The sequence below is a fragment of the Camelina sativa genome, chromosome 20 (assembly GCF_030686135.1).
Source record: "Camelina sativa cultivar CO46 ecotype springtype chromosome 20, ASM3068613v1".
Taxonomy (NCBI): Eukaryota; Viridiplantae; Streptophyta; class Magnoliopsida; order Brassicales; family Brassicaceae; genus Camelina; species Camelina sativa.
Window position 1 is genome coordinate 14,013,198 of NC_141899.1, and position 13,397 is coordinate 14,026,594.

General features: G+C 35.3%; 1 protein-coding gene across 6 annotated transcripts; it reads right to left on the reverse strand.

Moving 5' to 3' along the window:
• Nucleotides 1–1,737: 1,737 nt before the first annotated feature.
• Nucleotides 1,738–13,286, reverse strand: LOC104770816 (structural maintenance of chromosomes flexible hinge domain-containing protein GMI1-like). Of its 6 annotated transcripts, XM_087506657.1 has the most exons (39): nucleotides 13,157–13,286; nucleotides 12,487–12,819; nucleotides 12,347–12,379; nucleotides 12,173–12,259; nucleotides 11,003–11,058; nucleotides 10,845–10,928; nucleotides 10,657–10,729; nucleotides 10,516–10,571; nucleotides 10,335–10,443; nucleotides 10,183–10,251; nucleotides 9,811–9,897; nucleotides 9,670–9,720; nucleotides 9,462–9,579; nucleotides 9,035–9,090; nucleotides 8,832–8,942; nucleotides 8,591–8,669; nucleotides 8,465–8,499; nucleotides 8,315–8,390; nucleotides 8,048–8,236; nucleotides 7,685–7,843; nucleotides 7,582–7,603; nucleotides 7,372–7,486; nucleotides 7,174–7,290; nucleotides 6,736–7,065; nucleotides 6,558–6,664; nucleotides 6,282–6,456; nucleotides 6,024–6,132; nucleotides 5,627–5,721; nucleotides 5,449–5,547; nucleotides 5,240–5,306; nucleotides 5,067–5,152; nucleotides 4,651–4,932; nucleotides 4,332–4,559; nucleotides 4,073–4,187; nucleotides 3,612–3,828; nucleotides 3,483–3,516; nucleotides 2,704–2,837; nucleotides 2,281–2,604; nucleotides 1,738–2,091 (listed from the first exon to the last, which is right to left on the reverse strand). In XM_087506657.1, the coding sequence occupies exons 2-39, from the start codon at nucleotides 12,817–12,819 to the stop codon at nucleotides 1,869–1,871; spliced, it is 4,740 nt and encodes a 1,579-aa protein (XP_087362783.1). In that variant the 5' UTR covers nucleotides 13,157–13,286; the 3' UTR covers nucleotides 1,738–1,868. The 6 variants fall into 6 exon arrangements, 4 of the variants coding, with proteins under 4 accessions (XP_087362783.1, XP_087362782.1, XP_019097222.2 ...); XM_087506656.1 differs by lacking the exons at nucleotides 1,738–2,091; nucleotides 2,281–2,604; nucleotides 2,704–2,837; ... (2 more) ...; nucleotides 12,487–12,819; nucleotides 13,157–13,286 and adding exons at nucleotides 11,405–11,518; nucleotides 11,591–11,909 and having other exon boundaries at nucleotides 3,348–3,516; XR_015594115.1 differs by lacking the exons at nucleotides 1,738–2,091; nucleotides 2,281–2,604; nucleotides 2,704–2,837; ... (2 more) ...; nucleotides 12,487–12,819; nucleotides 13,157–13,286 and adding an exon at nucleotides 11,591–11,935 and having other exon boundaries at nucleotides 3,348–3,516; nucleotides 5,240–5,275.
• Between the last annotated feature and the right edge of the window lie 111 nt (nucleotides 13,287–13,397).

Consider the following 13,397-nt stretch of genomic DNA (forward strand, 5'->3'; position numbering starts at 1 on the left):
ATGAAATTTTCTCAGGACCCTTGACCAAAAAAATAAGTGCATTTTGGTGACATATGTAGCCAAAATCAATTTCTTATAAACCTTTCCACAAATCAGGGTGTCACAGTCTTTGAGCTCCTATGGATCTATCAACAATGATTTATGTTTTTTCAATCTATTTATCTATTTATTGTAAGCTTGTGTTTGATTAGCCTATTTTTTGGGTCAGCATATTAATCTTACTTATTTCCAACTGAAAAAGGAGAAAGTAAGAGAAAATTTTGGTTTAAAAATATAACAAAAATTTACCTTCTCATTAAAAAAAAATCTCAACTAAACAAAGTTGAAAGCAGTGTTTTTGAATAACTTAAAACTAAAAATAATTAAATAATATTATAATATATATTTATATAATCTTCTTATAATTATTTAATAAAACTTTGTATTTTTTTATAAATTCTGTAAGATAATTATCTTTTTACATTATTAATATTTTTTAAACAAAATATTTTATTTTTATGATAATTAAATTCTTCTTATTAAATATTAACTTTTACACATGTCAAAATCTGAGATGGATAACTTGACACATGTCAAAATCCTTTTAATGACTAATTTTCAAAACCCAACTTTATATAATAAGATATATATATATATATAATATCAAAAAGCTTTACAAATGATTGATAATTACTTTATACATGTCTTTTTGTAATAGTTATTATGTTTTTGAATTATAGAAAATAACTAATATGTTTATGTAACCAATGGTAGGAAAATTAAAATAACTTTGTGAACTATAATATGTAAATTCAGATGTCTTACATTCTTCGACTTAAATCGTTTCATAACAATCAAAACATCAATAAAATAATTTAGAGGATTTTGAATTTGCTATGAGTCTACTATTATAGACTTATAGTAACCACATTCTACAATAGACACAGCTTTTATAAACTTGTCAACTCATACCCGTCCTACAATGAGAGCTTTGGCTCGAATTCACATCCCTACTCTTGCCTAACATTTCTGATTAAACTACATGTGCCTAACCTTTATAGCTTTTTTCATGGTCGACTTTTCTTTGTTTTTCTTAACCATATAGTTTTATTTTTTGTCTCAGTTTAAGTAGAGAATATTGTTTGAATGGTGCCGGTCAGAACGAACAAAATCCGTCAGAGGTTTAATCTATCTACTTTAAAAATAAGGCGAACAATAAATCGTGCAGAATAACTTTATTTATACATAAAACGATTAGCAGTTGATTCACGGTAGTTTTTTTTTATTTTCTTTGGACTGTACCATTGCAAATTGTACTTGATGTGGTAAATAAAAAATAGTCTAATCTACATACAGATTTGTCCGTCCTAACCAATATCACCATTCATCCTATATATATCATTTAAAGTCGACCCATCTTTTCACTAATCAAAAAAAGAAAAAATCACGTTGTAAAATTGATAAATCGTCCCCTATTTCATATATACGTCTCTTCCCTTTTTTATTTACCATCAATCTTTCTTTTCTTGTCGGTTGGATTGATGGGTTTGTTATGATGTAAAACCGAGCAATACAAAGTTGGGTTTGCTATAATGATCGTTTCTTTTTTTTAACATGGTTTTGCTATCATCATGGTTATAAAAGAAATATTCTATCTATGTGGCTATTTTCTTATACATACGTTTGTTTCGGTTCTGAATATCTGTATATTAAAAAGATCATAGCAGCAAAATATTATAAAACAAAATCAGAAAATAATTTTGAAAAAGAATTGGTGAACATAAATAAATCTTCAGAACAAAAGTGACTACTTATTATAATCACCAAAAAAAAAACCGATTAACCAACAGGTAACATCACTGTTTGAATCGTTTTAGGTTCAGTTTAACTCATAACTCATGGGGCAGAGTCTGGATTAGCTCTAAAGAGTTCGTTGCATTGTGATAAGCTTCATTTGTTTTCTTCATTTTTTTGTCTAACTTACTCAATGAGCACTTCTCCTCCTCTATCTTCTTCGCTGCCATTCTCACTCTGTCTCTTGCTGCTTCCAATTTTCTCAGCTTCTCTTCTTCATTCTCTGTTACTGTGATCGGGAAATGAATTTCCGGTTTGCTGATCCAAAAACCAAAGATCATATCAACAGCAGTTACATATCAAGGCTTAGAATAAAACTCAAAAGCTAGACAAAAAGAAGAAACGAAGATAAATTTGGAAATTTATAAGCTCCCTGTCAAGTTTTGAGCATTACAGTTTAAATGCAAAAACTGAAATGGATATAAGGATCAAGAGAAAGTCATGTACCTGCACCCGGAATATATGAATCCGTTTCCTTTTGCGATAAAACCATCTAAAGAAACTGCACCACCACCATTGATGTGTGGAAGAGCTGCTTCAACTTGCTTTTGAGTCTCATATACCTGTAAATTCCCAAAGAGATGGTAGAACAACGTCTCTCTAAGCCCGTATCCTGAGTATGTTTGTATACAGAGCTCCACTGGATCCAAATCAATCATGTTCACGGCATAGCCTTTGAAACCCGGTATGGGATCTCCATCGGACAGCTTCGGGTCATCCATGGCTAATTTCTTCTGAGGATCGTTTTCCAAAAGCCCATCCTTCCAAGGTCTGCATGGTTGGTATCCAAAAGTTGAAAAGATCACCAAAAAACTTTTATGATTCATTCAGAAACGATTTTAAGCAGCTATCCAAAAGTTGAAAGAATACCTAATTGCATCAAGACATAGAACATGAAACCGATGATTGGTTATAGATCTTCCAAGTCTAACAGCTTCAGATTGAAGCCTGCGATACTCAGCACTACTCGAGCCACATTGTGCCGATTTGCATACCAAAGAGAGTAGGGCTGGGCAAAATAACCGATAACCAAATAACCGACCGAAACCGAACCGAAAAAACTAAATCGAACCGAACCGAAATTCTTCAAATACCCGAATGGTTAGTAAAAATCTATATCCAAACTAACCGAAACCGAACCGAACCGAACCGACAATTAAATGGTTAACCGAAATATCCGAAAACCTAGAAGATATCAAATATTATATACTTAATATTATGCAAAACTATAAAATAAACTTAAAATATAAATTATTTCTAGATTCAAAACAATTAAATATTTTAAATAATCAATATATGTAAATGTTATTATTTTGAATTTACAAAGTTAAATACTATTTTGTAAAATTGAATCAATATTTTTCCCTTTTTTGTATTTTTGTTATTGTATATTTGGTTAATTTTGGTTATATTCGGTTAGTTTTGGTTATATTTGGTTTATTTGGTTAATGTTAATATAATTTATGTTAGTTATGGTTATTTATTTAAATAAACAAACCGAAACCGAACCGAAAGAAACCGAACCGAACTAAACCGAAATTTCATAAATATCCAAATGGTTACTATATTACTATATCCAAAATAACCGAAACCGAATACAACCGAACCGAAACCGAATGGTTAACCGAATGCCCAGGCCTAAAAGAGAGCATCAAGTCTTCTCCCAAATATTCAGACAACACCCTGTCATACCATATAACTTCAGATACAAAAGTTTTGACCCAAGTGTAGAGTGTAGACACTATGATCAGTAAACTATGGCGATAAATTGATTTCACCTGCTAAGGGAGGTGGAGGCAACTGAACCAAGAATAGCTACAAGGCCAAACAATCCTTTCTTTGACAGAAGCAGTGACTGCGGAGGGGCACCCTTTCTGTACAAATAACAGAAAACCGATGCTGCAGTGTCAGGATGCTTCTCTTCGATTTGTTTCATCATTGATTCTTTTGTGGATAGGCATTCTGGGAACGTAGCACCGAGATGTTCCAGAGAAGCTGTGATAAAGGCAACATGAACAGGTAAGAATTGTCGGTTTGTGCTACCATTTGCCATTCTTTTGTCTCAGAAAATTATTGAAATTCTAATAACGATTTTGTGAAACTCTTAAATTAAGCTTTAAGTGTTTTCAGAATAAAAAGATGAGGGCAGTTCAGTAAACATCAATGCAACTTGAATCCCCCGATCATAGTTATCAAACTTTTGCAACTTCAGTCTGATCTAAACCAAGATAATAGTTACCTTGCAAGGTATTAAACTCTTCCTTAGCCTGGTTTACTTCAGCTTCCAAACATTTTAGACGCTCATCTACTTCCACTCTGTGTTCACTGTATCTAATGAGTTTTTCTTTTAAGCTCTGCAGGAAAAGGGGAGTATTTTCAAATTGAGATGTTAACTCGGAATACAAAAGTTAGATCATTCTAGATTTTTTTTTGCTTTTACTAAGGCATAAATGAAACGTAAAGATCAATATTTGTGGCTCAAATGGTGATGGCCATACCTCAGTGAACTGTGCCATATCCATCAGGCCAGTTTGGCTACCGAGAGTCGATGACGATGCCTTAATGTTCAAAACTCTAAACTGTGAACATGGAGTTTGTGCAGTTGGAGCCACCGATGAATTTGTGGTTGAAGCCATCTTTGATTGAGGTGTGAAACTCATCCTTGGATAAGGTGTAGAACACCCAATCTCATCTCTTTCAAATGTTTGAGCAGGCGTTAGCTGAATCTGTAAATTAAGAGGACATGTTCTCAACAACCTGCATTTTCTACTCATGGTAAAAACATATTGTAAGATAACCCAGTCCACAAATTTCTACCTTTAAGCTCATATGAATCTCGCGAAATCGAGAATGGAAAACCCTAAGAGAAAAGTCACCCTCGCTCTCAGGTAGGGGAAGTGTAGGAACTTTGCAGAACCCGTGAACAAATGCATATTTGACTTCACTCTCAACACTGCTTGAATCAGATTCAGTGCTCATGGTATGAAAATATCCAGAATTTTCATCATGATGGATACTAGTATCAATAACACCATCTGAATCCGTCACTTTGAACTTGAGGTTTGTAAGATTTGTACCAGCAGTACAGCAGTCGGGCAGCTGATCAAAACAATCAATTTCAGAATGAGAAAGGATTAAAAAACATGAGAAATGTGTAGGGACTGAAGATGAAAGACAGAACTCAGAACAGGAGAAACGCATTGAAACAATCAACCTATTTTACGGATACTTACCTTTGTTAAGAGCCTGAGCTCTCGTTTCTCAATTATAGACTCTTTCTTGAAGATCTCATCAATACCAGACATAACCGAGAGTGATACTACACAGAAAAAGCAAAAAAAATACATTAGACAATTAGAAGATATTTTTTGTTACATCTTACAAAAGAATGGTGGGCAGATGTTACTAGATTTCCCATAGCCGGCCGTTACTTGGAGAATTCCTGACAGATCAACGCAGCCAAAACTATCAACCTATGACATGATCAATGAGCTTAAAGAGTGAATAGAACATTTGTCAATACACAGTCACCAAACAGACCAATGAACTAGAAACTACGCTTATAATATGGTATCCTAGAGTGTTGGTTATTCTAAGAAAATAAGCTACTCGCACCTTTTGGTTTAAGCCCATCGAGTCTTTGATGCAATAGCCCTCAGTACAAATCTGAACATTAGTCCCTTCTGCAACATGGTTATTGTATCCATCAAACACCTGCATGAAAAATAATTGTACTCAGTGGAATGATTCACTACGTAACACTTAAAATGTATAGAACTTTTATTACATATACCTCCAAGATATAATTTTGAACAGTAGAATCTGGAAGCAAATTTTCCAAAGCCTCTGGATACATCTCAACAACACGCTTCATAGGCCCAGGTTTAACTGGAATATGAAAAGATTGTGAACTAAATAATCATTCTACACAAAAGTACTCTTACTAAATCAGGTTAGTTTGTATCTCAAAACACTTCCTACTGTTGTCAATTTTCTCAGTTCCATAAACAAAGTCAAATTTACAAAAAGGTCATTTAGTTGGAGTAACATTACTGATCGATACACTCCCAGATCTTATTTTGTTCCACGTTTAAGTGTATATTGATACTCCTTCCCGTATCTTACTACAAGATTTTGTAGCACAGACATATAAAGACTGCTACAATACAAAATTAGAGCATTAGGCTTACTTTTACAAGCAACTGAGACGGAAAATGGTTCGTCCTTTGAGCATATCATTAAGGTTGCATCATAATCTGGCCTGATCTGATCTAACCCATTAGTCTCAACGAGCATATTCTGCATTAGTTTCAGAAAATTAGACTTTGCCAGAAATTCAACAGCCATCAAAGGTCTTCTTCAGCAGCCACTAGGAGCCTAATTTGGTATCTAACCCTCTCTCGATAACAAAAATAGTCATAACATTAGTGCTTGAAGATGTTAAATACCTCGACTTTGAGAATTCCATCATCTACCAGGTTGGCCTCAATCATTTCAATCTTTCTTTCGAATCCGGGGCTGGCTTTCAGTTCAACTTCCAGAGTTGGAACAGAAGTGAATGGTATCTGATTTTCATATTCATCAAAGCAAGCGATAGAGCAAGGAGGAAGTGAAGAACCCACCCTGTAGACACACCATTATATTGATTAAATTTGAGATCGTAAGTGCAGGAATAAGAGAAAGGTCACATGTGTGTTCCGTTCTGAAGAATATAAAAGTCTTACTGAACATTATACTGCTCCGTGAACTCAAGATTAGAAGCAAGTTTCCAACTTCCCACCTTCGAAGACGGTTCAACAACCACCTTTTTCTTAGCAGTAATCGATTTTCCCTGAAAGGAAAGTGTTCGAAAATTTGGTTCGAGAAACTTAAATGGCAGATAAAGATTATAGCATCACTTACAATAGAGAAACAAAAGTTGTAAATGCCAGCTTTATTGAACATGTCGGGGTGCTTTGACTCAAGTGGAAAGATGTAGAGACCTTGAAACCCCTTAAAGGATGTAGGAAAACAGTGATCTGAATACAAAATTTTGGTATTCATATCCCTTGATTTTATATTCGTATCTTGAAATTCTACTTCCATGAGCATGTCTCCATCCATCTTCACAATATGTTTCTGATCCAACCTTTTCGACACTTTTGAAGATGTGAAGCTAGCAGGTCGAACAACTGCAACAATCTGTTTCGGGGGAGTTTCTCCAGCACGCACTGAATCACCAAATGATGATTCCTATGGCATGTTCATAAATAAAACGTTATCTGGAAGTTAATGATACTATAACAGCAAACCCTATTACTATATCAGACTCATTTTTAGTAAGAAAAGAAACGTTCCTACCCCATCAATGTTCAATGCTCTGCAATCTTTCTCATCCAGCAAATCAATTCTCGATGGATCCTTTTCCCGTTGCTTCCCAATTTTCCTATTCCACTCAATTTCATCTAAAGGTAGACACTGTTCAAAAACATCCTTTAGAGTGAAGTTAAGAGAGTATGCAAAGAAAAAGAATATGATTTAAGGGTTCAGCAGTTTGACCATTCCAGAGTCAATAATACTGATTGGAAAAGATGAAGAACTTCGTAGTTCCAATCTTGAAACTTCTTTAGTCATTGAAAGAATGCATCCCTCATCTTCAGAGTAATTGATTTGCCTAGATCAAATATTCAGATTCAGAATACAAGAATTGGAGATAGTGAACTCTTCTAGTATTCAGAACTAGTTAAATTGAAAAAAAAAAAAAATCACCTGCATATAATCCGGGCATCACCTGCTCATAAACCACATAGAGACAGATCAATTCAACATTGTTCTAGTATGTAGTTAAAATTATAGTTGAGAAGGTACTTACCGCCTGCTTCGTCGTCGAAACCTTCAACGAGAAAATAGTCAATTGTCGCATAGACATCATTCTTGTGAACCCCTCCACATGCACCTTTCAGAATCCTGATCTTCTGTCCACGCTTCCATGACATCCCTTTTCTCTTCATAATACTGTGCACCCTCACAGCTAGAATTCAAAAGCATTGCAGTTACAAATAATTTTATATAAGGAATAAAGAAAAGATGACAATATTATCACTACAGATATCATGAAGCTTTTACAGCAGATTTCTGGCTATTCATTGGAAATATTTGAAAATGGTTATACCAAACAATTATTTTTTATCTTAATGAAGGCATTAGGCATGCATGGTCGTTTGCAGCTGCATACCTTCACAATCAGGCGAAATGCGAAGAGCTTTGTTATTCAAGGAATCAAAAATAACGACTGCGTCGTCTTCCCCTGACGCCTCTTCTTCATCATAAGTCTTATGCATCTCAAGAACCCAAGTCTTATAATCCTGGTCCACTTGCCCAAGTACTAAAGATTTTCCTTCTCTATGTAGCACAAAACTGACATCTGTAAAAACATAGAATTAAATGTATTTGAGATACAAGAAAAAGAGCAAACTAAGATTTCAAATGGGTTTAAACTAACCGTTATCCTTCTCCTTTGATTTACTACCAAAGTTTTTCAGAGCCAAAGTGAAGGGGCTTTGACTTGCAAGATCGGTCTGCAAAAACATGTTTAATAATCATGTAAAATTGTACTAATAAGATTAACGAATCAAGGTTAATGTTAGCTCACTTTTGAAGGCGTTGGGCTAAAACCAGCATCCAAATCTGTAACCACCAAAGAGTGCACATGAAACATGCTCGGATAGAACAATTTCAAACAGATAAATATACAATTGACTAGTGCGAGGCATCATACCGACGAAGCATATCACTCTTTGACACGATTTCTGCAAAGTAGTGGCTCTGTCCCCCTTTTCCATAAACGGAATTGATGCCTACATAGTTATTGGAAACAGAAGCAAGGATTCACCCACAGTCATAACCTTTTTAAATCCTTGACGCACTAAAAATAGTCAAACATCATTCAAAACATTCTCTGGTAACAGAACTGTGAATACTCCAGGAAGAAAAACTAATGGTGAACAAAGAAGACCAACCCAAGATACTTCTGGGAGTAGACGACCAAGTCTTCGTACATAAAGACGACTTAAAGTTTTGAAGCTTTCCAGAATAATAGTACTGCTCTCTTTGTAAATACTCTCTTTTTCCTGTCACATACATAGTTCAGAACTTGAAGTGTTCAGTTTCAAGAAAGGTAAACCGATGGTCAAGTTCGCTTCTTAGGAAAGGATCGTCATACCCGTATGATTGGAAGATAAGCAAACTTGAGGCGAGCGTTTGCCTCCTGGAATGACCCTGTATGAAAAAAAATATTGTCAAGACTCCAAACGATATGATCAATATTCTGGATTCTAATTCAGCGTTCTACAGAAAAGTATATTAAACCCTAGTTTCAATATCTCCATGTAAGTTACATTAGCTTTGAGAATTCCGATATAAAGTATGTTACTCATCTGTTTCTATATCTCTATGTAAGTTAGACTCACAACTGCAATTTTGTTTACGAGGGCATAAACTTTTGTAAATCCAATCATATCTGTTCTTTTGAAAATATCTAATCATATTTTCAGATAGATAGCTCTGGCTGTTTGCTACCAAATACTGGAGCAAAAGCAGCCAGACCCTTAACTGAAATGAAGCATCTTGAACTGTTAAAGGGTTGATACCTTTTGTTTTTTCACCGTGAACGAATCGAATCTGAAACCAAAATTCTCGACCCTTGGAGTTTAGGTTGGTAGTGGCAACCTCTCCACCTACTGTCTCAGCTAAATCATATCCATTGACCTGGACAACGACCAAGGAAATTAGAAAAAGGTTGAAACTAAGAGCACTAATACTGCCTAACCCCAAACATCTTTAGAAATAATGACACACCTGAAACTCTACAGGCCTTTCAGTCCTCCCAGTTTTAGAGATTTCATCACACTACAGGTTGACAAAAAAAAATGAAACTTCCGACAAAGAAACACCATAAAAGGATCACCACATCTTGTATTAATATTAGCCAACGAAAACCTGAATGTAAGGAAAGTATATATCCTTAAGTCTGCACTGAAGTTGATCTATTTCTGGCATTTTACATTCGGATTCAAATATCTCAACCTGTAAATAAAACAGAATAGCAGTTTTAGATAAACAGATACATAATACAACTTGCTGATTCATGAAACCAGAGGAGCATAGATTAAGGTCACAAAGTGGACAGATTGTTATAGGATTCTAGAACAGCACAAAAAACTTTAACTTATGCACAATCTTGTCATTACAGCATAATTCTTTAATAAAAAGGTATCACTGCAGGATATGAATAAACAAACATGGAGAATATATTTGTGAACAGAGATAAACTCAAGAAATCCAAGTAGCAACATAACATAAGTCGTGTACCTTTGTGAAGCTTCCATGAGGTGATAACTTGAATTCCTCCTCTAGAGGATCCCTCATTCCACCATCAACCTTTCACATTTTTAAAATCCACCATTTAATGACATAGACTATGACAAGCAGTAAACGATGATATATTATGAATGTATTATCACCTTCCAGTTTTTTCCCAAGATAGAACGATTGTCAATCAAAGCTTCTCGATTGAGTTGCAAGGTGAATACTTTCTTAGACTGTTTCGTCTTTGAAGACACCAAAGTACGCCTAACCATAGAAGAGAGTTAAATGCACCCAAGGAAGGCAGACAATCATTCCTCAGATTAGTAAAATACTCACCTTCCTAAATGCATACAAGCATAAGGACCTCCATATCCAAACATCCCAAAGAATGGCTACATAGCAAAATAGAAAGACTCATGATAATTTATAAACTGCGAGCAAAAACTCTTCTAAGATTCTTGAGGCGGTGTTAAGTACCATAAGGTATGGTGGTTTGCCTCCAACAGCTTTGGATTTTTGTGACCTATGTAATGAAGCCCCTATTTTCCCCCTGCGCAGTGTTAAGAAAATGAAGACTACTTCAAGATCAAACTCGCGGTATGAACTTGAGTAAGGAAAATTTGATTGAACTGTGAAGTTACTTATATTGAACTCGATGTTCTCACCATTTATCAATAGAATTTGCGTCGCTACTGTCCATTCCAGGACCAGAATCAAAGATTGAAATTCGATCACCGAGAACATCGACACTGCAAAAGCAATTACATGAAATCAAAAGATAAAGTTCATTTGAAGTATATGACCTTTTACGACAAGAACAAACCTAATCAGTCTTCGATCTCCGGGCGAACAAGACCACACAGCTTGCAGAGAATTATCCTGTGATATAAGCCAGCAACATGAAAATTGGAGTTCATAAACAAGAAAACTAACACAGTCAAACCCAATCATATGATCCTAAAAATGTCAATCAAACTCTTATATCACAGGATGATCCAGACGACGTGGAGTTACATTTCACAAAGAAGCCAAGCAAAGATCACAACAATGAAATAACTAAACCAGCAAACTACTTTTATTCAGTTCACCAAACAACTACACCATAAAGAGAATTTGATTAACGAGAGAATCTCAGATCTAAACCCAAGCTGTTAACACAACTTCAGACTACTACAAACTCCATAGGAGTGATCCTGCACCAGACTAACACAAGAAAGACTCATACAATACTGCCAGCCTGAATATGAGATTGTCCTCATGCTGAGAATGAGGTGGCTTCTTGAGATTCGTCTTTGGAGCAGCCACAGTATACAAATTTATACTTGTAACAAACCCTCCCCTGCCAATTAGTAATCAGTACCTCCTAAGTGCATTAAAAGCTGCCGCTAATGACAACGGAATAAGTCTTCACCTCTTGGCTTATTCTCATCCATTCTCGAACACATAGTAACTCAAAAAGGCTATTTTGAGAGTCATTTCATCGAGCACCTGGAGGGTGTCTTTCATCTTGACACATGTCTTCAAGTTTTCAACCTTCTCAGGCACTATCTTCCCACACGAGTTTCAAAGACTGCTCCATTTCTCGTGCTGAGATTCGAAATCTTCTTTTGAAACTCCGAATCAGTACGCACCAACTCCTCCGAGATCCTTGACGGAGAAAGACGAACTCCAAGACCGATTTTAGAAAGACCCCAAGCCGGTTAACGAAAGAATAACGCTAAACCACGTCTAGAATACCAAATTACGGTAATTTCCTATTAAACCGTCAGCTCTCATCTAACGAACTTACCAGATTGTTGCTGAGTTGTCAAACTAGCTACAATCTACTACAAAACCCTTTACCCTAACTACAGTGATCCTGCACTAGACCTATAAAAGACTCACTTAAAAAAGTCTTTAAAGAACTTTGTATTAAGTCAATAAGAGCAAATTTTTTCACAGAACACATAAAATTGTAACAATATATTACATGCAATTTGACTGAGAAACTTACAATTAGATCCGCAAGAGCTGTCTCAAAGCTATAAGTTTGTGGTAGTTCTTTAAGCAAATCAGTATCAGGTGTTAAATCCCACATGTTCTGCAAAAAAACAAAGAACAGGAACATCACTAAACAAAGCTTAAGGAGACAATTATACATAGCAAAAACTATGTAGTAAAAACTAACCTCATACATATTAGACCCCTCTCCAGACCCATCCTGATCCAGAGATCAATCAAGGCACATAGTTATATCATAATTAGCAAAATCAACACACTAAAAAAACAGAGAAAGTAGCATAATGAAAATATTAAAAAGTAACCCACATCTAGACGTATGATATTGCACAAATCGGGCTTAAACTTTGAAAATCGAACGGTCTCTTTAATCTTTTCACCGTTAAACTCGAGATAAGATTTAGCAGCCATATTCCAATCAACCCGCTTCCTCTTCTTACCGGACAAAACACAGTTTTTCCGGGTTTTGTCATATTCATCTTTCACCAGGTTAACAAAATTCTTTTTAGGCTCAGGGTTAGTAAGTGTGAGTGTCACACTAGTGCTGTTTGGCAAAAGAACCTTGAGCCTGTAAAACTTATCTCCTCCACCATCATCATCATCTGGAAACAATCTTCTCTCGGTCGGTCTCTTCTTACTCATCTGAAATTCAAAGCACATGATTCAGAAGAGAAGATACCCATTAAAAAAAAAAAACATGGATACGAAGCATGCATGGATTCGAGGTTTTTTTTACATTTTATTGTAAATTTTTTAAAAAAGTTTTGTGGTTTGGTAACTTTAGAAAGCAAGTACCTAAAGCTACAACATATACATCTACTAATACAAGTGCATGTAAACACCACACTTAGTAAAAAAATCTATGTAGATCGATTTGCATATAACAAGCCAAAACCGGAGAGACAACTGTTTATAGACTTTATTACAACCTTGAGATGAACAACTCTTAAGTTTTGGCAGTGAAATCAACTTCAGATACCTTAGATTTTGCAGACTGAATTAGCTTTGAGTAACCCTCCAAACGCTAGAGAGAGACAGATGAGAAGACGAAGAAGAAGAAGAAGAGTGTTGGGAAGGGGAAGAGTCAAGGAGTGAGATGAGAAATGAAGAGTCGGCAAATTTTATAATGAATATGTTTACAATAAAATACTATTGGTTATTTTATTTGGGGCTCCATTACCCAAGACGGAAGATGAATTATATACGTGTTTAGGTACTTT